General features: G+C 39.1%; 1 protein-coding gene across 2 annotated transcripts in view; it reads left to right on the forward strand.

The window, feature by feature from the left end:
* OSBPL6 (oxysterol binding protein-like 6) overlaps nt 1–25,813 on the forward strand; it is a 175,444-nt gene that overhangs the window by 83,461 nt on the left and 66,170 nt on the right. Inside the window, exons 1-6 of one of the 2 annotated variants that reach the window (XM_011944044.1) lie at nt 9,750–9,907; nt 14,385–14,477; nt 18,427–18,549; nt 21,717–21,770; nt 22,798–22,911; nt 23,027–23,197. In XM_011944044.1, coding sequence (XP_011799434.1) covers nt 9,830–9,907; nt 14,385–14,477; nt 18,427–18,549; nt 21,717–21,770; nt 22,798–22,911; nt 23,027–23,197 — 633 coding nt within the window. In that variant the 5' untranslated portion in view covers nt 9,750–9,829. Of the gene's footprint in view, nt 1–9,749; nt 9,908–14,384; nt 14,478–18,426; nt 18,550–21,716; nt 21,771–22,797; nt 22,912–23,026; nt 23,198–25,813 lie in introns of those variants that run through there. The other variant, XM_011944043.1, reaches the window with a different exon arrangement.

Below are 25,813 nucleotides of genomic sequence, written 5' to 3' on the forward strand. Positions count from 1 at the left end.
CACCAAGCCCTCCAGTGACTTCCCATCTCTGCCCAAATAATATTGAATTGCTGACCATTGTCTACAAAGCCATTCATAATCTGGTTCTGCCTGATCCTCTGACCGCATACCATGTTCCTTTTACGTGGTTCTCTCCAGCGCATTCCTCAGATGTGCTAAGAACACACCCACCTCAGGGCCTTTGCACTTCTGGTCCCCTCACCCTCACCTGCTTTTCATCCAGCCATTCCCCGGTTTGTCACACACTTGGCTCAGTCTCCAAATGTACCCTCTTTGGGCAGCCTTCTCTGCCCTTCCCTGCATGTACTCATCTCTCCTTGTCCACTTAGCTGGTTTGATTTTTCTTTAAAGCATTAACCACCAACTGGCGTGTTATCTATTTGTTTTTTGTGTTTGTTTCCTGTTTATGTCTGTATCTCCTTCCTGTATTCCCTAACACTGAAATGTAAGCCCTATGAAAACAGGGTTTTATTTCACTCAATAATGTATTCCTAGCAACTTGTACAGCGCCTCACATTTGGTATGCTCAGGATGTACTAGAAGGAATAAATGAATGAGAAGTCGGGATGGAGAGAAGATTGGGAGCTCGGCTCCAGAGGTCTTGATAGCAGCAAAGGAATAATCACGAGGTCAGGAGATGACAACAGGGAGAGCAGATGACATGGTTTGGAGTTCCAAGTCCCACAAGAGTGGATTTTGAGAGTAGATAGCCCAAAGGCAGCAGAGAGGAGCTAAGAGAGCACAGTCCCTTCCTCTTGCTCCTAAGAGTGGACGTGTGATGGAATAAGTGGAATCACGTGAAGGACAAAAGCAGCCAAAAGCAGAGAGTTGGGAGCATTCTTCTGCACAGGTGTTAAACATATTGGTGGGGGTGGGATGTATCTCTTTATTTTGTTTAATTCATGATTTTTTTTTTTTAATTGGAACGACATCTTAGTCTGTCGCCCAGGCTGGAGTGCAGTGGTGCCATCTCAGCTCACTGCAGCCTTCACTACCTAGGCTCACGTGATTCTCCTGCCTCAGCCTCCAGAGTAGCTGGGACTACAGGCGAGCACCACCATGCCCACTAATTTTTTGAATTTTTTTTTTTTTTTTTTTTCTTTTGAGACGGAGTTTCGCTCTTTTTACCGAGGCTGGAGTGCAACGGCACAATCTCGGCTCACTGCAACCTCTGCCTCCCGGGTTCAAGCGATTCTCCTGCCTCAGCCTTCTGACTAGCTGGGACTACAGGTGCACCACCTCGCTTGGCTAACTTTGTATTTTTAGTAGAGATGGGGTTTCACCATGTATCCAGGCTGGTCTTGAACTCCTGACCTCTGGTGATCACCTGCCTTGGCCTCCCAAAGTGCTGGGATTACCAGCATGCCCAGCCTATTTTAGTTTATTTTTGAAACAGAGTCTCACTTTGTTGCCCAGGCGGGAGTGCAGTGGCACAATCTCAGCTCTTTGCAACCTCCACCTCCCAGGTTCTCATGCCTCCACCTCCCTAGTAGCTGGGATTACAGGCGCCTGCCATCACATCTGGCTAATTTTTGTACTTTTAGTAGAGATGGGGTTGCACTATGTTGGCCAAGCTAGTCTCAAACTCCTGACCTCGAGTGATCCACCAACCTCAACTTCCCAAAGTGCTGGGATTTCAGGCATGAGCCACTGCACCCAGCCTCTCTTTATTTTAAAAATAAGGTTATTGTTTCCTGATCAGTATGCATTTTATGGTCATATTATATAATAAGGTCACTCAGTTTGTGATCCACTAACTGGATTTTGTTTCCATAGTTACTTTTATACTTTTATGTTTACATTTCTTTCTTTTTTTTTTTGGAGACAGAGTTTCACTCTTGTTGCCCAGACTGGAGTGCAATGGTGTGATCTCAGCTCACTACAACTTCTGCCACCCAGGTTCAAGCAATTCTCCTGCCTCAGCCTCCTGAGTAACTGGAATTACAGGCACCCACCACTACGCCTGGCTAATTTTTGTATTTTTAGTAGAGACGGGGTTTCACCATCTCTGGTGAAATGGGGCCAGGCTGGTCTTAAATTCCTCATCTCAGATGATCCACTCGCCTCGGCCTCCCAAAGTGCTGAGATTACAGGCGTGAGCCACCGTGCCTGGCCTATACTTACATATTTTAGAGAATGTTAACAAAATATATGTTTCTGAGGCATTTTCAGTAGTTCTAGGATTATGCCCAAGGATCTGCATTTTCAAAAGCAAGTCCTGTATTTGGAGCCAATGATTATTTTTATTTGTGTTATTTTCAAGTCGTATCAGAAAATCAGACACTATGGCTCTGAGATTGTAGGGTTTGGAATGCATACTTTTCAGTTGATAGCATCTGTCATGAGTGAATTCTTATATATATATCTCCACCAGGTTAGACCTTGTAAATCCTTAAATGAGTCAATTTTTTTGTTCAATGAAAAATTAAAGAAGAAAAAGCCAGCCAGCCTTCGTAATGACTCAGAGTTTGCTGAAGCTCAGAGATCATAAAATAAAGAACATTTTAAGGAAAAAATTATAAATAATAAAAAATAAATAAGTCATAAGAGGCTAGAAGTTCATCTTCTTACCAGTTTTTACAAAATCTATATTCAGTATCATGGTCCATCTTTTAACAACTATATATTTCAATTACACTAGTATTGAAAATATTTCCTACGTATTATCAACAGCAGTACATTTCAAAACCAACAGTGGCCTGTTCATTGAAAGCCCACGGGTGACATGTTAAAGCCATCCCCAGCAGTGACTCAGTGGGACCATGTGCTGGTGTAACCATGGACTAGTGACATGGCCACTCAGAGGAGATTTCAGCAGCATCTGTTATACAGGAAACTCATTATAAGTAAAGAAGGTGCCTGGAAAACCAGACAGTAAAAATGTCTCTCATCAACTATCCTTTATGTACAAAGTTTTCATAACAATTTTTCTTGTTGAACAAACAGGCTAATAAAAAGATCTCCCAGCATATACATGAACTGAATTGGAATTTGTCTCTTCCAACTGAGCCTCTGGAGCATCTTCGAATCGCTCTGTTGAATGAAATAACTAAATCACTACTTTGAGACATAGTGTCAAATCTTCTAAATAGGAAATGGATTTCTTTGAGTTGTGAAAAATAGAATGTTATCTCAAACGAAAATGTTCTAATTTCTAGAGAAAAGAAAGTCAAACATCCCTGATTTGATACCTAACCTCCAATTATAATCACCTCCAGTGTCACCAGTAAGGAGGAATATAACCTGAATTATTAGCTCTGTGTAGAATTTCACTTGACCCAGGGATTTGCAGGATGACCCTGGAACCCAACTGTCAGTTCAGAGAGAAACACTAACCTGATCTGAAAATCTGCAGCGTCCTCTCTGGAGTGCTGGGTATATTTAAATTATTGAGTTGATTCAAATTTCAGTTTAGCCTTTTTGGAATTCCACCCATCCCATGGAATCAACTTTTTGGGACTTAGGACCAGTGTCAGTGAGAAAATAATATTTGTTTGCAAAAGCTCAGACTGGGACCAATTTTTGTGGCTTGGATGCAAACTGGGTGTTTTGAAGAGTCTATATATTAGGCAAAATGTGTGTACAAACCAATAGAATAACACCAGCAACAGCTAGTATTTCATGAGCTCTCACTGTGGAAGGCTGGAAGTGTCAAAGGGGTGAAATGTCTTGCCAACAGCTAATGAGCAGTGGAGACAGAATTTGCTCCCTGGAACACAGTTGCTGGAGCCCTTATTCTTGGCCCCTCCACTATTAGATGTTGTAATGCTTGCCAAGCTGGATGTCCGGGCCTCCTGTATACTTTGAAGTGAACCTTGTAGGCAGCATTTGTCAATCATTTTTGAGTTAGTTATTGTCTCCTCATTTTCTCCCTTGAGCAATAATAGTAATTTTTCACATCCTTGATGACCTGGGAAACTGTAAATCAAATGGTACATAGACTAAAATGTTGATAGTTTCTATCATGAACTGTTGCCATCATAGGTGAATTCTATGCTATCTGTGCTTTTCTCAGTTTTTGCATTTTTACTACACGTATTGCTTTTGGAATGAGAAGTTTTGATCATCTTTTTGCAATGAGAGTTTTATTGACAACTGCTGCTAACCTTTCCATTAGATGAAATGAGCAGCTCCACAGCTTTCTTGGCATCGCCACCTTTTGGAGATCCCTGTCACTGTTGCTTGGTGTTTATGGTACATGTTCAGTCCATGTCAAATGTGCTGAAATTGAGACCACTAGAAAGAGATTTGTTACCTGGAATGTGTTTTCCTAAAGGTCATATTTTATGAGTTTGTGTGTGTGTAGCTTTAAAACAGTATTTGGAATGTAGTAAATATGACAAAAGTGTCAGCAAATATTAAATATCATTATATATTATATAATGGCACACAGATACTCATTACCCACAGATGATTCAGAATCCAGTGCTACTTGATTAGGAATCTGTTCACTGCTTTCTGTGCCTGCCAAAGCCTTTCAGTTCTCTAGGCCTGCCTTTATCAGTTTTTTACTTTAGAGGTTATCTTGTGTTACCTTGAGATGACTGGTTTTGGGTGACAATTTTATAGCAGCACGTTTGTCTGTCAGATCCAAGATTAGAACTGCCTGTTAGGTTCTCAGGCATCACACCAAATAGAGAGGGCCACAGTATCATGAGTTAATGAAGCCCAGAGGGTCTCATTCAGTAGGTCCTTGAAAAGGCCTGAGAATCTGTTGTTTACAGAAGCCTCCCCAGGGGACTGTTATTCAGTCAGTTTTGGAAATGATCACTTTACAGAGAACATTTTTAGGTGTTTCATTAGAACTATAAAAACATCATTCCAAAGGACCCTAGGTCTGTAAAATTGCTTTATTTGCTTTTCAACTTGGACAAACAGAAAATCTTACCTCCCTCTGTCTGGTATCCATTGTAACTCTCCTAGACTGGAAGTGAAATATTCTTACAAAGGTAAAGGAAAGTTCTGCACATACAGTATGTTTTATATTTCAAGTACCAGACTTCCTGACCTCAACTCCCAATTAAGAGCTGATTTGTCAAAAAATTTAATAGCCAGAACTGGTGAGGTTTCAAGGAAATAGATACTCTCCTGCATTACTGCTAAGCATGTTAATTGATTTAACTTTTTTGGAGTGAAATTTAGTGGTATGTAACTATAGTTTTTAAAAAAAGTCATACTATGGGACCCAGTAACTCAGCTTCTAAAAACATATATTCTAAGGAAACAATCAAAGATACACGTTTGGCTGGGCGCGGTGGCTCAAGCCTGTAATCCCAGCACTTTGGGAGGCCGAGACGGGCGGATCACGAGGTCAGGAGATCGAGACCATCCTGGCTAACACGGTGAAACCCCGTCTCTACTAAAAAAAAAATACAAAAAACTAGCCGGGCGAGGTGGCGGGCGCCTGTAGTCCCAGCTACTCGGGAGGCTGAGGGAGGAGAATGGCGTGAACCCGGGAGGCGGAGCTTGCAGTGAGCTGAGATCCGGCCACTGCACTCTAGCCTGGGCGACAGAGCGAGACTCCGTCTCAAAAAAAAAAAAAAAAAAAACAAAGATACACGTTAAAGATTTCAGCTAAAAAAATGTTTATCCGTGTATTTTTATAGTAGTAAAAAAATTAGAAACAGTCTAACATTCAACAAGGAAGTATTTAAATAACCTCTCTCATAGCTATACAGTGAAATATTGCACAGCTGCTAAAATTGCTTTTGAATATTTAATGCTGTGGGAACATTTTACTTTTAAAACCTCCGTAGCCACAGGTTCCAGATCCGTAGACTGAATCAGCCATTGTTGAGCCATATAAAGGGTTACATACATAACACGGTTTATGTAACCAGCCAGGGATTGAAAATATCCCCCTGCTACAATACAACTATCAAAATAATGCAAATAAGAAAATACAGTATAACAACTATTTACATCGCATTTACATAGTATTAGGTATCATAAGTAATATGGAGATGATTTAAAGTATATGGAAAGATGTGCATAGGTTATATGCAAATACTGTGGCATTATGTATAAAGGACTTGAGCATCTGTAGATTTTGATATCTGCAGAAGGTCCTGGAGTCAGTCCCCCAAGGATACCAAGGGAGGACTGTATTGCCAATTGAAACCAAAAAACAAACAAAAAGGCTATTAAATTGAAAAAACAATTTTTTTATTTTGTTTTTAAGAATTAAGTGTGTATATGCATTGAAAAAAAGCTGAAAGAAAATATATCAAAATATTGAAAAAGTTTATTGCTGGTTATGGGTGGTTTTACTTTCTATTTTTCTGTTTTCCCTAAAAAATTTCTGCAATGAATGTGTTTTTCTAAAGGTCATATTATATGAGTTTGTGTGTGTATATCTTTAAAATAGTATTTGGAATGTAGTAAATATGATAAATTTGTCAGCAAATATTAAATATCATTATGTATTAGTTAAAATATAATGAAATTGCAGACCCCATCTCAATAAGAATAAAATTAGAAGTTAAATGAGTATGAAGGATATTATGCCACATGGGAAGCTTGGCACAAGTTTTTCAAACCACTTTGAGGTGCTGAGGCATGAGCTGGGTCACCTTTTGTCTTCTTTCCTGCTTACATTTGATCTCACAGTAATTTAACTTAATTATGTCTCAGCAGGAACTTAGACTATATGTATATGTGAGTATATATATATATATATAGTGAATCGTTATTCATTCTTTCATTCAGCAAATATTTATGAGTACATATTATATATGATGAATATTTGCTGAATGAAAGAACATATATTCTCATAAATATAAGATCTGATATCGGCCGGGCGCGGTGGCTCAAGCCTGTAATCCCAGCACTTTGGGAGGCCGAGACGGGCGGATCACGAGGTCAGGAGATCGAGACCATCCTGGCTAACACGGTGAAACCCCGTCTCTACTAAAAAAATACAAAAAACTAGCCGGGCGAGGTGGCGGGCGCCTGTAGTCCCAGCTACTCGGGAGGCTGAGGCAGGAGAATGGCGTGAACCCGGGAGGCGGAGCTTGCAGTGAGCTGAGATCCAGCCACTACACTCCAGCCCAGGCGGCAGAGCGAGACTCCGTCTCAAAAAAAAAAAAGATCTGATATCAATACATATTCTCATAAATATTTGCTGAATGAAAGAATGAATATGATATGTATATGAATGATATGCTCTCAGTTTATAAGGGTGATCAAAACAGTCCAACTTTCTGCCTCAAATGAACCTACATAAATATTAAAAAGATACATGGCCTCTTTTTTTTTGCTTGTATTGTTAGCAAAATCATGTGAGTGATTATCATACTGAAAAATCCTTATCCTGGGTAATTTTAAAAGCCTTTTAGAAAATTACAGATTAACTTTAGTGTTCTTTTCACGTCACAGTTTTCCTGCTTTAAACTGACTCTACATGTTCCAGAGCGTTAGCTCTTGATATGCCCTGGTATTTGTCTATGTGATTTGCCGTTTGTTTATAATTGCTGTAATGAAGCATGATCCGTATGTGCTTATACTCTGGTTGCTGTGGTTTCCTCTGATTATGCTGTTGAGTGGTGTGAGTACAGAATCAGGAGGAAGTTCACCAGTAAGTTCTGGTTCTATTTCTACTTAAAGGCAACCATGGGAATTAAAAAGCTGTTTATTCCCATACCTTTTATCTCTTCATAGTCAATATCGCTGAACTACTCTTTGCTATCAGTGGACCACTTGATGGGTCCACATGGTATTTCTTACAACACAGGGTGTCTTAAAACAGACCAGTTCAATGGTGAGGCTATACTGGCTGATTCATAATTCTGTGCAGGAAGGGATGGGACTGTGCTGACTTTGCTTTTCTCCCTTCAGAATTTCCCAGGTGTGCTGTGTGGAATTTTTTCAGCCACTGTTTCTAAAATTTTCTACTTTCATTCATTTTAAGGGTGCTTATATAGAGACCTACTGTTAATGCACTTCTGCATCTTGCAGTGAAGGCCAGATAATGGAGAAAGTAGTATAATTGCTACTTCTGCAGCCATGGCCTTTTGGCTTTGGTGATTTTAATATTTTATGCTAGTACAAAGAAAAAACTTTTTGAAGGAAAATCCACACACATCTTCTGCTGCAGGCATTCAGAAGGATGTAATCTATGCTGCCATCACTGCTATTGCCTTCCCATTAAAGAATAGGCCATCTGTCTTAACTCATGTTAACAGCTGTCTCACCAAATTTTGATGTCCTGATCACAAGGTGACGCTGACCATGGTTACTGGGTTCGCTGGGTAACATGATGGTCATGGAAGGCATGGCTTCCTCACTTCCAAAAAGCGCTCCTAGGTGTCAGACACCAGCAAACTGTTTGAAAGTCATCTTTCTGTGGCAGTGGGAATGTGTAAGGTTCCTAGAGATTTGTTCCTGTAGTGTTTATAACTGAGATGATAGCTGCTATTTATTGGGTGCCTACTGTGTGCCAGCCTTTGGGCAGCACTGTGCATACACTGGATGCCCACTCTGTGACTTGCAGTGTCTTGCAAGGTAGATATTATTGTCCTCATTTTACAGATAGAGGACACTGAGATTGAAAGAGGTTAATGATTTGTCTACGTCACACAGTAAATAGCAGATGAGGGTTGGAATGCTGGTCTGAAGGGTTGCAAAACTTATGTTCTTTTATCTGCCCCATACTCTGTACCCCCAAAGTAAAAGCTGGCTGACTTGCTCTCAGTTCTTGAAAATTAGAAATTGTCTGGTTTGAGTGTGTTTTTGAAAAAAATAAAATTAGAAATTGGAAATTAACTTGAGTGTGCTGTAAGGGTAACAAAGAAATTATCCTTAAGATCGTACCATATTTAAGAGTGCTATAATTTTTTCTTTTTTGTTTCACTCACTTCTGCTTCTCTATATCCACAGAAGATTGTGGTGGAAGATGCTTTGTGATATGTTCACTTAGCGATTTGAAATTTCTGTTATTTTTGCCATTTGCCATTAGCTTTAATGTTAATTCAAAAGGCCATATTTACAAGCTTGACTCAAGAGTAAAATCTTGTCACCTTCCAACTCCAGCCCTTAGTGACTGTGTGCCACTCTTAACCTCTATGTCCCTTTCTCTGGTCAGTCAGGCAGATCATTTAATAGTCATTATTCAAAGGCTTGTGAAGATGAAATGCAGTAATTCATGTAAAGCATAGAGATAGGAATGTAAAAACCAGTAAATATTAACTGCCATGGTCGTCATCATCATCATCAACATTATCCTACAAAAGTTACTAGTAACACTGAAATAGCGTTGCTTCGTTCAAAGTAGCAGCTCTAACTAGAAGAGAGACATGCCAAATAGCCGAAAGCTTGAAGAATGTAGTTTAGAAATTTCTAAATTATTTTGGATATTTTTCTTTGAAAATATTTTGGGTAATCTGTGAATATAAAAATAGCTTAGCTAAGATAGTTACATGAACAATTTCAACGGAGTTAACATTCAAAGAGCAATGGACCAATTCTCTTTACTACCATCCTAAATTTGTAGAAAAAGTGAGCCTATGCAGAAATTTGTAGCCGCAGCCCAAAACATTTCCAGCAATGTCTTTATATCTTTGTAATGAAATTTAAGTAGGTAAATGAAAAGACCCCTATTCAACAGACCTCCTGGACTCTCATTTTGAGAATTACGTTTCTCTCTGCTTGAGTTGTACAAAACCGTTCAGCTATTATTAAGTGTCTCATTGTCTATCTGTTTACCTGCGTCTTTGATACCAAGTAAACTAGTCTACAGTCATGTTGGCACATTTCCACTTGCTGCCCAAGAGGTACTGAGATCAATGAACACTAACCCGAGGAGCATATTTTTACCAAATTAAAGAGCGACATGAAATATGTGTTCCAGGTTCCTGGTTTTAAGCTAAATATGCATCAGTTATCTCTGATCAGGGGAAACAGAGGGCGAGTAAGTACTTCCACCTTGTCTGTGTGTTCTAAGTTCCTTAAAAAACTTACTTGGAAATAAAGTTGTAATTTTAGCATTTGAGAGGAAACTTGATTTTAAAATAATAATTGACTGGTTTACATAACCCTTTATTTAACTTGCTTACATAATGTGTATAACACTTTGAAGGTAGTGGCATGTGTTTCCATTTCACTCTGAAAGAATATGAAAACAGCTATCTTGTGAAGAAAAGTACAAAAATTATACCACAAATTATGATCTTAAAGGAAGCCTTATGAAAAGAACTAATGTTTGTTAACTGAAGATGTCGTGAAATTAAATTTGATGTGTTCCCTAATGACTAGTCATAGCTTTAAATTGAATAAGTAAGAATTCTGTGATTAATCCACTAGATTTTTCTGTTTTAAAAGTTAGGCTTTTAACTGTTTTCAAAATTTCTATCCTATTGGAACATGATTTTTATAATTCCAAGATAGGCTGGGTGCAGTGGCTCTCACCTGTAATCCCACTCAGGATGGCCAGAGATCGAGACCATCCTGGCCAACATGATGAAACCCCATCTCTACTAAAAATACAACCAGGCGTGGTGGCGGGCACCTGTAATCCCAGCTACTCGGGAGGCTGAGGCAGGAGAATCGCTTGAACCCAGGAGGTGGAGGTTGCAGTGAGCCAAGATTGTGCCGCTGCACTCCAGCCTGACAACAGAGCAAGACTCTATCTCAAAATAATAATAATAATAATAATAATTCCAAGATAAAGCTGGAAGGTAATTGATTGCTGAAGGACTGTTCTCTGCCAATTAGCACTAACAAATTCCCTGCATTTTTGACGGGCTTCGGTGTACAGATTGCTGTGCTAGGATGGGGTGGATCATGGGTAGAGAAGATGGAAGTCCAGGATGAAGATGAGCTTGTCCCCACCTTCAAGGAGCACTCAATCTAGCTAGAGGCCAGTACTGGGTATGGTCAGTTTAAACTCTCTTCTTTATAGCTGCTGGTATAAAAAATACAACACTCAAGTACTTAGATATTTCATTTAAAATAACAAATTGCTTGGTATGTAATTACATAACTTTAGGGTTATGCTTTTAGTTTTTAAAACCGTGAGCCCAGAGAAAATTCAAGGTAGGGGATTAATTTTTTATTATTGAATAGACAATGATAGGTTCTAATAATATAAAAATACAAGACTGGCAAGTTTTTTTTTTGTTTGTTTGTTTGTTTGGGATTAATTTTTTATTATTGAATAGACAATGATAGGTTCTAATAATATAAAAATACAAGACTGGCAAGTTTTTTTTTTGTTTGTTTGTTTGTTTTGAGACCGTCTCGCTCTGTCGCCCAGGCTGGAGTGCAGTGGCGTGATCTCGGCTCACTGCAAGCTCCGCCTCCCGGGTTCAAGCCATTCTCCTGCCTCAGCCTCCCAGGTAGCTGGGACTACAGGCAGCCACCACCACGCTCGGCTAAGTTTTTTGTATTTTTAATAGAGATGGGGTTTCACTGTGTTAGCCAGGATGGTCTCGATCTCCTGACCTCGTGATCTGCCCGTCTCGGCCTCCCAAAGTGCTGGGATTACAGGTGTGAGCCACTGCGCATGCAAGGCTGGCAAGTTTCTACAAGAGCTGTTGGCTTCTTCACTGTCATCCTGGAGGTTACATGGAATAGCTTATTTTTTGAAGCTAGTTACAATTACAATAATGGGTATCCGCTGGTAATTTTCTAAATTGTCGTTTAACTTTTTCAGTAACAAATACATACATTAGTGATGCTAAAAATATTCATTTACTTGCTATGTCTCACTAAATGTTTTTTATGATTCTCTGGGCTTTGACAAATCAACAGAATTTGGGGTTTAGATATATTGTGCTAATATTTGAAATGATTGAACTTCTTATTTTTCTTCCATAATATAAATTGTTTTGTAACATCAAATGGAGAAGAGACTAATATTGTGTTCTTTGTGCTAGGTACTGTGGTAGGTATTTTGCAGTTGTGGGTCCTGGTCTGTGTGGTTGCTAACCCTTCTGACCTACATAATTCTGGCAACATCTTTAGTATCCCCTCGTATCTATAGAGGCAAAATTTATTTCTATCACACTTTAAATATACCACATCGATTTCAATGTCTATGGCTTGATTTGGAAGTTAGGGGATTTAATTTCCTCTCCCTAGCTTATTTACTTTATTTCCTGCCTACATAGTTGCTAAGGTCAAGTTTCTTTCCAGGCTTTGTTTTCCTTAGCATGTTTTTTTGGAGGCAGGGGAACAGTTGGTGATGTATCTGTGGTTTATTGCCCAGCAACATGAAAGGATGGGGATCGGGGAGAGTCCTCAAAGAGAAGCTCAGATCAGAGATACCTGACTGGAAGATTAAAGTAAGCAAAAAGCAGTAGCCACATGAGACAAGGTTAATACGTGGGCTTACAAAAATGTCCTAAACATTATTTGGTCTTTTGTATGATAAGAACTCTTTCTAGAATATAAGCATCATAAGAGTAGTTCTCTTGTCTGTTTTGTTCTCTGTGGCCCTGTCATCTGTGCCTGGCACAGTGTAGGTGCCTAATAATGATGTGTTGATTAATTGAACTATGAATGAATAAATAGCATATTTCAATGGTAGTTTCTGATCTTGTACTTTATTTTATTTATTTGACTGAAGTTTTTTGTTGCTATTCTAGTAAATGGTGAGGGAGAAGTTTGCTACTAAAGTGTGTAATGTCTATATGGTTATTTTAAAAATTACGTTGGAAACTTTTTTTCCTATAGAAAATTATCTCAAAGTATAAGGTAATGTATTTGTTGGTGGGGGAAGCATTTTATATCTCTGTAATACAGTGACACTTGTATCTTTGATCTTTACAGTGACACTTGTATCTTTGATCTTTATTACCCATCGTTCTTTTTTAGGAAACTCACCTCATGCATGAAAAAAAAAAAAACTTAAAAAAAAACTTTGTCGTCTTTACAGTAGGGAAGTTTTGTTCACATGTATTTGAAGAGTGCATGAAATAAGGTTTGTTTCCTTCTTTTATGCTTTTATAATGTGCCAAGATAGTGAGTGGTTCTTAATGAGTAGATTTATGTAATTTAGGTTAAGGCATGTACTTTTTTTCCCCCAAGGGTTTTAATATAATTGCAAAATTCCTCTTTAGAAAGATCATCTCTAATTTACATTTTCTTTCTTCCAACCCCACTTCATTCTTGAATCTGATGGGTTAAAAAAAAATTGATTCTTTTTTTGAATATTTCTAAGTTCGAACATCTTTTCAAATGTTTTACATGTGTTACTTGTTCATATACTTCACCCATTTTTCTGTTGAAATTTTATCTTACTAATATATAAATGCTCTTTGTAAAAGACAACTACCGTTTATAGTATTTGGTGAATTGTTTTCTTCTCTGTGCATTTTTGTAAGACACTTTAGAGACCGAAGGGTGTGAAGGCTCTGAATTTTTATTGATTTATTTATTTTTGCGATGGAGTTTCCTTCTTGTTGCCCAGGCTGGAGTGCATGGTGCAATCTTGGTTCACTGCAACCTGCACCTCCCAGGTTCAAGTGATTCTCCTGCTTCAGACTCACAAGTAGCTGTGATTGTGGGCTTCCACCACCAAGCCGGGCTAATTTTTGCATTTTTAATAGAGACAGGGTTTCACCATGTTGGCCAGGTTGGTCTCAAACTCCTGACCTCAGGTGATCCGTCTGCCCCAGCCTCCCAACATGCTGGGATTATAGATGTGAGCCACCATGCCTGGCCACCTCTGGATGTTTTTTTTTTTTTTTTGAGACGGAGTCTCGCTCTGTCGCCCAGGCTGGAGTGCAGTGGCGCAATCTCGGCTCACTGCAAGCTCTGCCTCCCAGGTTTACGCCATTCTCCTGCCTCAGCCTCCCGAGTAGCTGGGACTACAGGCGCCCGCCATCTCGCCCGGCTAGTTTTTTGTATTTTTTAGTAGAGACGGGGTTTCACCGTGTAGGCCAGGATGGCCTCGATCTCCTGACCTCATGATCCACCCGTCTCGGCCTCCCAAAGTGCTGGGATTACAGGCTTGAGCCACCGCGCCCGGCCCCACCTCTGGATTTTTTAAGGTAGACCTTTCTTTTTGTCTGTTGCTATTCCCAGTTGGAGAGTTGAGCAAATATTTCTATGTAAGGGTAATTAGTCTAAGTAATAGGTGTGTCATTGTCATAAAATTGTAGGTTTTCTTGTGTATCATAAAATTTTTCAAGAGTTATTCCTCTGACTCTCCAGACTGAAACCAGCACTGCAACAGCAGTTCAGCAGCAATTTTAGAAGAGGAGGGAAAAATCCTGTGCCGACATATTTTTCTGACTGTTGCTGCTATCTTTGATCTTTTCAGGAACTTGCCATTTTAAACATAATTCACTGTTTTGACTGTGTTATGTATGATTTCATCCCCATGCACATTCACATGAAAAGTGAGTTGTCTAACCCTGGGCTATGTTTCCATTTATTTTCAGAGTATTCACATACTGGAGAGGACTGCTTCCTCTAGCACCGAGCCCTCTGTAAGTCGGCAATTGCTAGAACCGGAGCCAGTCCCCCTCTCCAAGGTCAGTGATGGAATGCGGTGCTTTCTCTGCTGGCATGATGCCTGCTCTGGGGCCAATTGAACTGTGAATAACTTTTATACCTGACTTCCCTAAAATAGCTGTGATGCCAGTTGTAGGCAACTCTTTGCACTTTTTCTGCTTCCAGTGAGTAGAGTTTCTCTGCCCTTTGTAAGAGAGAACAGAAAAGGATTTGCATGATTACATACAAAGGTCCAAAATTCTCTTTAAGGGAAGAAAGAAAAAGAAGCTATTGCCTTCCCTGTTGGAGGTAAAAAAAAATATTTCTATGCCCAGCTAATGGAAAATTTAAAAAACTGCATCCAGCAATAAAAATAATAACAGCTACCGTTATTGCCCATGTGCTGCATCACCAGACACTATGAGAAGTATTTAAATATATTATCCCATTTAATATAGTTCTTATAAGTAGCTCCACACAGTGTAGGTATTTATCACATTTTACAAATATGGGAACTGAGAGTTCATAACTTGCCCATAGTAAATAAATAAACTATCAAGGATTATAGCAGAGCAAGAATTCAAACTTAGATTTGTCCAACTCCACAACCAATGCTTGTCAGCTCTTCCCGAGCTGCAAGGTAGAACAGTACCTGTGCGGAGGGGCTGTTGTATATTCTGGCTTCTAGGCTCCTTCTCACATCTGCTCTTCCTAGCAGTGAGCTCATGAGAGAACACGGCAGATTATTTATAAGACCTTTTCTGTATCATGGGAGCCAGTGTCCCCTCCCCTTCAGCCTGCTCTTCCTCAGACTGGGGAAACATTAAATTCACACATGTCTAAAACGTAAAAATGACAGGGAAAAGTTGAAGAGATACCATCCTACTCCTGCCCATCCCTCCCTGAGATTTTCAGTGGGCTTCCTCCTTTATTGAGAAATTCTGAAAATAGAATGCATACAGACTTTGAATTCCAGTATAAAAATAGCACTTTATACCCAAAGATGGTTAATTTCTAAATATGTAAAACCGATCATTACGCCTTGCTTTTCTATATTAAACATAATCCTTTTAGAAAAGAACACTTTGCTACCCAACTGTTACGGAATATATACACTTGAACCTCTTTAAACTGTAAAGATATTACAAGCTATAAAGTTTATTCTGTCAGACAAGAATAGACTGCTAAACCACAGAAAGCAGAGAGTTATTAAAGTATAAAACATAACTTAGAGATAAAAAGTGGTCTTGACTTCCATTTGAATAGCAAATAGAGACTGTATACCTGGTAAATATAATATAACTGGTAATCTCTTTGAAATAGCAATTCTCTCTTATAGTTAGCTAAAGGAAATAGAGAACAAATAAAAGGACAATGGAAAAAGGTAGCTAAAATTTATTGAGCACCTACTTTGTGCCAGCCACTGGATTAGAACATGTATTATCTTACTTAGCCCCCAACTCGTTGAAGTGCATATCAATGTTATTTTTACTTACTGATAATTATGGCATAATTTTCGAGGCATGAAGACTTGGTCAAACAGCAATTCTTCCTAGAAGGAGGTGGTTGTTAACCCAGCTCACAGCAGCTGGGGCTTGGGTCCACTGGCTTGATATAAAGGGATCTGGGTAGGGTACATACAGCATCTACTTCCCATTACTTCTCCATGTTGTTGCCCATTTAGATCTTGCTGTAGGACTACTAAACCCTGGTTGTGTTTCTGTGTCAGTAGACACCACATCTCTTGGGGCCTCATGAAATCAGAGGGCCATATCTAACCCAGATACCATCGCATCTCACCATCTCTCAGCCCCTTTGAGAGATGGGCTTCCTGGGCACTGGTTAGTAGTGGGAGAATTTTTTTTTTGAAGTACACATTGTCCTGATCAGGATTTGTTCCACTCCTAAGCTTGATGCATTCACCTGCTAAAGCATCTTCATGTACCCACACACACTCACCAGCATACATCTGCACACGTGTGCACATACAGTTTACCTTCAGAAAGAAAATGTCTCTATTTTTTCCAAATGAAAAAACTTGGGCAATTATGGCATTACTGTCTGTTCTTATGTATTGTTATTAGGGTAAAAGTGTTTTTAAAACTTATAATACCCATAATATGTATATATCTGACACGTCAAGTACTGACATGATCACATTATGGCTTTTAGCTCTGTTTTGGTTATAAGTAAACCCAGGAAAATTGGAGACTTTTAAGCAGAAAAAATATCAACTGAAATTACAAAAACAAATGCTTCAATTTTCAGAAAATAATTTTAGTTTTCTTAAGATAGTCCTAGTCTGCTAAGCATAGAGGGAGAAATTTTAACATAATGGAAAATAGAACATAGAAGGTTCTATTTTATACTGAGATGAGTTGTTTCATTCTTATACACTTTATTTGTAACATTATCCACAGCATTTATAATTGAAATAGGGGGAACATTGTCTGCTCTGGTTTTATCTTTTGCCTCTGTCAGTTTGACAGCCTATTTAATTGTGAGAACTATAGTAGGACTCTTTTTCTTTTACTGGACTTAGTAATATTGCATCAGACTGAATAAAATTATTTGCTCAAAGCTGTCACATCCATGTTTAAGAAATACATTTTAACTTTTTGCCTTTCTATCTTATCTCTTTTCTTCCCCCTTCTGAAGTTAAACTCCCAGAGAAGAAAAAAACACTGCGATAAAAATTAGTAGCCGTGCATAAGAATGATACATTGGACTTTGGGGACTCTGGGGGAAAGGGTGGGGGGTGGCGAGGGATAAAAGACAACACATTGGGTACAGTGTACACTGCTTGGGTGATGGGTGCACCAGAATCTCAGAAATCACCACTAAAGAACTTACTCATGTAACCAAACACCACCCGCTCCCCAAAAACCCATTGAAATACAAAATAAAAATTTAAAGAAAGAAATTAGTAGTTAATAGCCATTACTACAATCTGAGTTTAGTCAGAAGAAAAGTTGCAAAGCTCCACACTTATTAAATGTTTCCATGTTCACAAGTTATACAGAATATTCTTCATCATCCACACACATACACAGAGTCAATCAAAGATGAACACCAACTTCCAAATAAATCTAGCCAGAAACACAAATATTATTCTTCTAGAGATACTATCCATGGATGGAGCTACTGAAAATAGAAGTGCCACTAAATATGGTGGATATCTCTCTAAGAACAGAGAGAGAGCTCTAATGAATATATTTACACATAGATGGAGATTATTTTGTGGAATATAGTGGTCATCTACCTTTCTGTGTGAGTCAAAAGCCACAAGTATTAGACTTTTTATAAGAGCCTACTGGTTTCTCCTATTATTCTAAACATTAGTCATAAACAGTGCTAACTTGTTGAATTGTAGTTCAGTACTAAGAAATGCAATCCAGAGGCTCCCAGGGGCATGTGTATCTTTGAAAGCACGAAGTTCTTTGGTGTGTCTTTGGTGAGCAGGTGTCTTATGTGCGCTTTGGAATGCACGCAAGCCTTCCCGAGAGCAACCGTGACCACAGCGCTGTTATTCCCCGTTAATAGCAGGTTCGAGCCACTTGAGACAACAGCAGCCTTTCCATTTCTACACAGAAAGCCAGGTCTGCGCACTAATTGAACATTTGTCATCAAAATAGTCTTATTTTGAAACTTTAAAGTGCCTCTGTGCCCGGGGATTCACTGTCTGGAAAAATGCATTTTAAACATTCTAAGTACAGGCAATCGAATTTCCATCCTACCCCAAACAGACAAGGTGGCTCCACTGAGTCTCTGATGGATCCCACTTACCTCTAGGTCTACCTGGGAAGCTCTTTTTAACTTCAGTTAAAAGTGCATAGCTGTGTTTGATGTTAGAATTTGCTCCAGAATGTTGTTCATATTTCTTTCTGGTGGGCCTAGTACTGCTTCAAAAGCAACTTCTACTTAAGAATCTGCTTTAAGTGTGTCATCAGGCACTGAGAAATGTGATTTGTTTCTCTTCTTTTCTCTCAGGAAGCTGACAGCTGGGAAATTATAGAAGGGCTGAAAATAGGCCAAACCAATGTCCAGAAACCAGACAAACATGAGGGCTTTATGCTGAAGAAAAGAAAATGGCCTTTAAAAGGCTGGCACAAGGTGACATTTTTATCATATTCAGGTTCAGATCGTCTTCATAAATAAAGAAGATCTTATTTGCTATCATGAGGTGGGAAACTAAGAATATGACTCTATGCGTAAAACTAGCTTTTTTTCCTTTTTTTTGAGACAGAGTCTTGCTCTGTTACCCAGGCTGGAGTGCAGTGGCATGATCTCAGCTCACCGCAGCTTCCGCCTCACAGGTTCAAGTGATTCTTCCACGTCATCCTCCTGAGTAGCTGGGACTACAGGTGCATGCCTCCATGCCTGGCTAATTTTTTTATTTTTAGTAGAGACAGGGTTTTAGCTTATTGGCCAGGCTGGTCTTGAACTCCCGGCCCCAAGTGACCTGCCCACCTCAGCCTCCCAAAGTCCTGGGTTTACAGGTGTGAGCCACCACACCCAGCCATAAAACTAACTTTTAAGGCCTTATTTTAACCACATGGATTGTAGTCTATTATACTTGACAGAGACAGAGATCTGTAATATACATATGGAGGGAAAAAAATACGTGATATTTAAAATCCAGTTTGTATATATTGTTGTCTGATTTACTTTTTTTACTTAAATTAGTATAGATAAGTTCTTATTAAATACTCTTTGAAATATGAGGTATTTTAAATGCATGCATGTATCACTTTGGATGGATCTATATTATATATCCCACTGCTATCGAACTAATTCCCTCTTGCTGGATATGTAAGATATGCCTCATTTTTTACTATTGTGATGTGATGAATATCCTTACACATGGACTTCTATTTAGTTCTTTGGGATAAATTCCTAGAATTATTGTTACCAGTACAAACTACAGCTGGAAAATCACTGATCCCAGAAGTTTGTTACTGCTCTTTAAAGTCTACAGTTTATTCCTCTCCTTCCTCGCAATATCCTTATCCTATCTTTCAGTTTTAATGATGGAGAAAATATTTTTTACTGCATTTTACCATTACCCAAGTAGCAAGGATTCTGTCATACTAAGGAGGAGAAAGTTGCCAGATATTTTCAGTTTAAACTCTTTTTTTTTCTTTTTCTGAGACAGAGTCTCACTCTGTCACCCAGGCTGGAGTGCAGTGGTGCAATCACAGCTCGTTGCAACCTCCACCTCTCGGGTTCAAGTGATTCTTCTGCCTCAGCCTCCCTCCTGAGTAGCTGGGACTACAGGCGCACGCGACCATGCTTGGCTAATTTTTTTTTTCTTTGGTATTTTTAGTAGAGGTGGGATTTCACCATATTGACCAGGCTGGTCTCAAACTCCTGACCTCATGATCTGCCCGCCTCAGCCTCCCAAAGTGCTGGGATTACAGGCGTGAGCCACCACGCCAGTTTAAACTCTTTAGTGGGCCACCCAGTATCCTCTTTGAAATCAGTGGAAGAATAAATCTATATACTTGGCACATCTGCACGTGGATTTCATCTCAGGGCAGATAAATTTATTGGCCCAAATGGCCAGTGGTGGCTGCCCATTGGCTCAATGCAGGGAAGTTGTGTATGTTAACTTCCTTGAGGAAACATTTCATGTGTTTTAAGGGAAAGACTTAAAAACGAACACATGGGAATTGTTGCCCCGGTCCCCTGTCTGTGAAAGTGCTTTCTTCCTTGTCAGAAACTATCTTTCCTGAACCCATAGTATTATCATAGTGCCAAGGACTTGTCCTCACTGTTGTTCTTCCTGAGATTTTCACCAACTGGCCATCCTCCTTCCTAAGATCACCGTTGTCTTTCATTCTGACCTTACCTCTTTGTGTTTCCCCAAATTGATGGCCTTGCTAATTTCTTTCCTTATGATATGCTATAAGTGATCTCTGCTGAAATTCTTTGATAGACAGACATGGAAACACAGGAAAAAGCGGTCAAAGAAACAAATTTTGTATGAATTGCTAACTTTAATTTAGCACTTTCAGTCCATGTTTCAGCAAAACTGGCTGTGGTTTGGCAGCAACTTTCTAGACTGTGCCTTTGAACATTTTGCTACATAAATAACAGGAGGGCCTGCTTTGCACTGATATCTTTTCTCCTGATCTCTGCAACCACCATGTGTTTATTCAGATGTCAGCCCATTTGATTGACCAAGTTAGGGGCGACTGATTTTAATCAAGTGTTTTTCAACTCTAGAGACTCTTTTTTCCAGTGCTTACTTGTTGTCCTGCAGAACCTGAAACAAAAGGGTTACAGTGACCTTCTGTGAGTCCTATGCAGAACTCATAGGGATGCTCTGTGTAGAACTCATAGAAGGCCACTCACTGTACTCACAGAAGCAGATCCCGGGTCCTGACTACCTGCCGTCTCAGCAGCTAAGAGGTTCCAAATCACATACAAACTTTCCAGCAGAGTAATTTTCCAGGAGCAGAAAGATTCCTTGCATCTGTAGAACTAGAGGGCACAGGACCCATTCTTTGACCAGGCCCTGGGAACTGTTTGTTCTCTTGTGAATTGCCCATGGAAGAAAAATCAACAGCTGAGAGTTCCTGAGTGTTTGTAGAGCAAAAATGGGCAAATCCCATCAGACTGGACTAGGATTATCTTGGAGGAGACAAAAGTTGCCAAAAACCTCTCTTTTTTTACCCTTAATGTAGTTCAGAAATTATTTTCAACCTCTTTGATTAATGGTAGAATGCAAACGTTTGCTAAGTAGAGATGCAAGCATATTGCTAAGCCCACTTAAATTTTCCAGATAATTCATTATTCATAGATTCAGTCCATTGGCTTCTGTAATGGACATGAACATTTTCAGGAATTATCTGTGGTATCCAGGGAAAATTCAGGAGTACGTTCACGGTGAAAAATTCCCTCTAGACCTGTATAGAGCTCCTTATATAGTCACTGTGATCATTTCTCACTTTGAAAAACATCCCAATGTGGTTCCTTCAGAGGATTATAGCTTCAGGTCCTCAGATTCCTTCTCTGTTAAGAAAAATCATGGTGAAAAGAGTCCATCCCCATTGGATTATGTATAAAAGAATCTTGATGGTTAACAGTATGGAACTAGAGCTCTTATCTCCTTGCCATTTAATGTGACTGACTGTGGCCAAATGCACTGAATCCAGATACATTAAAATGATCAAACATATTGATTAATAAATGCCAAGCAACATTAGACCCACATTTGTGAATGTTTTATATAATTCAAAATACAGACAGTAACTGGGGGTGTTTGGTTCTTGCAGCGTTTTTTTGTCCTGGATAATGGAATGTTAAAGTATTCAAAGGCACCACTTGATGTAAGTAGCACACAGGACATGTTTCAAAGATTGATTTTGAATTCTGCTTGAAGTGACTAAACACTGTAATTGTACAAACCTTGTGCCATAGTTACCAGCTTTGTGCATGTCTGGGCCTGTAAGATTTCACAAGCTCCCAAACCTCCATGTTCTAAAGTGTTTCAATCTAGTGCATGAAGATTTAACTATTTTGATGTGTGTTATTAAAAACAGAAGCTTAAACCTTAAAAGTGACGCATGAGTAAAATCACCTTCTGTCACTTGGAGAGAAAACCCAAATGGGCTTTTTTCCTGCATCTCCCAATAAACTCTGCTTTATGTGTGCTGCTTTGTTCTTGTCAATGTCCTTTTAAAAACTATCTTACAAATCTTATTTCTACGTCATACATCTTTTTATCTTGGAGATCCCAATTCACAAAAATTATTCCAAATTGTTTTTATTTAGTATACAAAGGAGTAGTTTGCATGTAACACTGGAAAATTCCTTCCTTCATCATTGTGGTGTAGGGGAAGTAACAGAAGTCTCAGGTTTCAGTTTTGTCCCCATCTCTGCCATTGAATCAGCTATGTCCTTGATCAGAGGAGCAGCCAGAAGGAAGAGCCGGCTACTCCCTGTTTTCTGGTCCCAGCTGTCCCGTTCTGCCTCAGCAGCTGTCTGCCAGCTGATTACTCAGGGATGTTCTGTGTTATAGGTCAAAGATTGACCGCAGTTATTTTAGGACCACTAAAGATGGGAGAATATAAGCTGTGCAATCTAGAATTATGAAGAATTAGCATTACATTCTCTGCCAAGACAGGAATAAGATGAATAGTCTTATTTATAAAAATTGGTGTGAAGTCACTTCAACATCAACTATCCTAGAACCTAATCCATAGAACCTTAACTATTTTCTGTTTGTTAAGGAGTTATATGTAGTATTCCACTTCCCATAGATAAGTTAAAGATTACCTTGAGTTCACTTAAATCCAGTACAGAAACATCAAATCATATATCCTTTCAGCCTATTTACTAGTCTTTTGATTTCAGATTCAAAAAGGAAAGGTCCACGGGAGCATAGATGTCGGACTGTCAGTCATGTCAATTAAAAAGAAAGCTCGAAGAATAGACCTTGACACAGAAGAGCACATCTATCATTTGAAGGTGAAATCACTTTTCAACAGTTTCTCTGTCATTATCAGGGGAAACCATTTGCTACACCAGTGGCAGACAGGAGAGTGATTTAACAATTACTTTATCCACTTGTTCATTGTTTTAGGTGAAATCCCAGGACTGGTTTGATGCATGGGTATCCAAACTGCGACATCATCGGTTGTATCGTCAGAATGAAATTGTGAGATCACCAAGAGATGCTAGTTTTCACATATTTCCTTCAACTTCCACAGCTGAATCCTCACCAGCTGCTAATGTTTCTGTAGTAGATGGAAAGGTATGATTTTGTTCTATAAAAACCAGCCTGAAAATTGCTTAGAAAATTATGCAAATTTTGGCCAGGCACGGTGGCTCACGCCTGTAATCCCAGCACTTTGGGTGGCCAAGGCGGGGGGATCACCTGATGGCCAGGAGTTCAAGACCAGCCTGGGCAACATGGTGAAAACCCCATCTCTACTAAAAACACAAAAATTAGTCAGATGTGATGGTGCACACCTGTAATCCCAACTACTCAGGAGGCTGAGGCACAAAAATTGCTTGAACCTGGGAGGCGGAGGTTGCAGTGAGCCACGATTGTGCCACTACTGAACAGCCTGGGCAATAGAGCAAGACTGCGTCTCAAAAAAAAATAAATAAAATAAAATAAAAAGAAAATTATGCAAATGCATAACTGAGTCTCATTTGGGAAGACCAGAAAGAGGAGGTTTGCTTTGTAAACTAACACTCAGAAGACAGCAGTGACATTTGGCATGAAAGTTAATTGCAAGTATAAATTAGGCAGAAATGTGGATCACCAAGAGAATTAGCAGTTATTTTTCCATTTTATGAATGGACTACCTTCTGACTTTATGTGGCTTTGTAGGAATACTAGGAAGTAAGTTAACATTTATTTAATCAACATTCAGAAATCAGATGTCTTCCTGGATGATAATAAGAAGATCTAAAAATCTTGAAAATGAAACTTGCTTTTGTGTCTTGACCTATAATACATACATGAGAAGCTATGAAATTTCCCCATGAAGTAATTGCATGTGAGCTCAAGAATGTGACAGTAGTATAAGTAGTAGCCTATTTAAGTGATCAGGCACTGTGTTAAGCATTTGGCACTCATTCCTCTCTAATCTTTCAAATAAGCAAAGTTTAGAGACAGGAAAAAATTTGTCCAGAAGTGACATAGCCATTAAACAGCTGAACCAGGATCCAAGTCCATGTCTGTTTCCAAAATCAGTGCCCTTTCTATTTTGACCAGGTGCCAGACTAATGGGAGGCTGACCTTGTTCTCTGGGCTGAAATAAGAGTTCACTTCTGTGTTGATGAAAAGCAAGAGATGTTGTTTGTTAAAAAAAAAATCAAGGTTAAGTAAACAGACATAAAAACAGCTGTTTCTGCCTTTGATTCAATGATTAAGTTTCCTGAAACCTAGCCCCACTGCACTGTGCAGGGGTGCGCCAGCTTTACACTCAGCACCTGAAATTGAGGGCAGAGAGGGTAAGGAAGCTGGCTGCCACAGTACGTTGTGTTCGAGAACGTTCCAGTAAAGACTCTGCTTTTCTTTATTTGCTTACACAGGAATGTATGTCATACATAGGTCCAAGTGTCCTTTGCAAACCACTGGAAAACCTCCTAGAGTAACTGCAGTACTAACCAAATCAGATTAAATGAAACATTACTATATTCAGGTTTTGTTATTTTAATGGCAATTTTCATTAGATCCTATTAACTATGTTAAAATTATCTCAAACCTTACATTATTTATTTTTTTTTCTGTTTTTTAGTTGTATTTATTTATTTATTTATTTATTTGAGACACAGTCTCACTCTGTCACCCAGGCTGGAGTGCAGTGGTGTGCTTTTGGCTCACTGCAGCCTCCTCAACCTCCTCCTCCTGAGTTCAGTTGATTAACCTGCCTCAGCCTTCTGAGTAAGCTGGGATTACAGGCACCTACCACCACACCCAGCTCATTTTTAGTAGAGACAGGGTTTCACCATGTTGGCCATGCTGGTCTCAAACTCCTGACTTCAAGTGATCTGCCCACCTCGGCCTCCCAAAGTGCTGGGATTGCAGGCCAGATTACACACCTAGCCTTAAACCTCACATTATTCCATTCTGGTTGCAGCCTTGCCAAGGACTGTTTAATTATCTTTTTTCTAGGAATAAGGTATTGGATTAACCCTAATACCAACCAGTTCTGAAATAAGAAAGGGAGTGAACCATCTGGTCAGGGCATCAGGAAGGTTGGGAACTTACAGATGCCCAAGATAGTGCCGAGTTTCTTTGGCCTCCTGTGTTCTCACCAGAGGGCAGACTGAATCCTAGATTTAGTCCACATTAAATGAGAAATGTATTCCAAATAGATCTTTAAAAAATACAAATTTTTTATTCTTTGGTTCATCCAGCTTCTGCCTACATCATTGGCACAGAGTATTGATGAAAATACATTATTTTTATCTCCTATGTATTAAATTTATTAAAATATTTATTAAATTTGTTGATGAAAATATGTTATTTTTGTCCCTTATTTATTAAATAACTTGGGTGATATCTGAGAATGGAAGACTAAAATCAAATCCTCCCCACTGTTTGACTTGAAATAAGAAACTTCTTCACCTCTGGTTTTCAAAACAGATCTATTACTCTGGTTAATGACATACCTCTAAGATCTACTCAGTGAAAGATTTCCATTACATTTATCAAAATGCAATAAAGAGTAAAAAGAGCTTTTTATCACTTTGCTTGCCTTCTACATATCAAATTATGAGACTCCTGAATGTTAATTGGTTTGTGCCCCTCTGTGGGGAATAAATAAGCCTGGGTTTGCTAAGAATGTGCGTCATTCAGTTTGTAATGATTTAGAAGAGACACAATTCAGTTGTAGTTGAATATTAAAGTCAA

This window comes from Colobus angolensis, unplaced genomic scaffold, assembly GCF_000951035.1.
Source record: "Colobus angolensis palliatus isolate OR3802 unplaced genomic scaffold, Cang.pa_1.0 Scaffold224, whole genome shotgun sequence".
NCBI lineage: Eukaryota > Metazoa > Chordata > Mammalia > Primates > Cercopithecidae > Colobus > Colobus angolensis.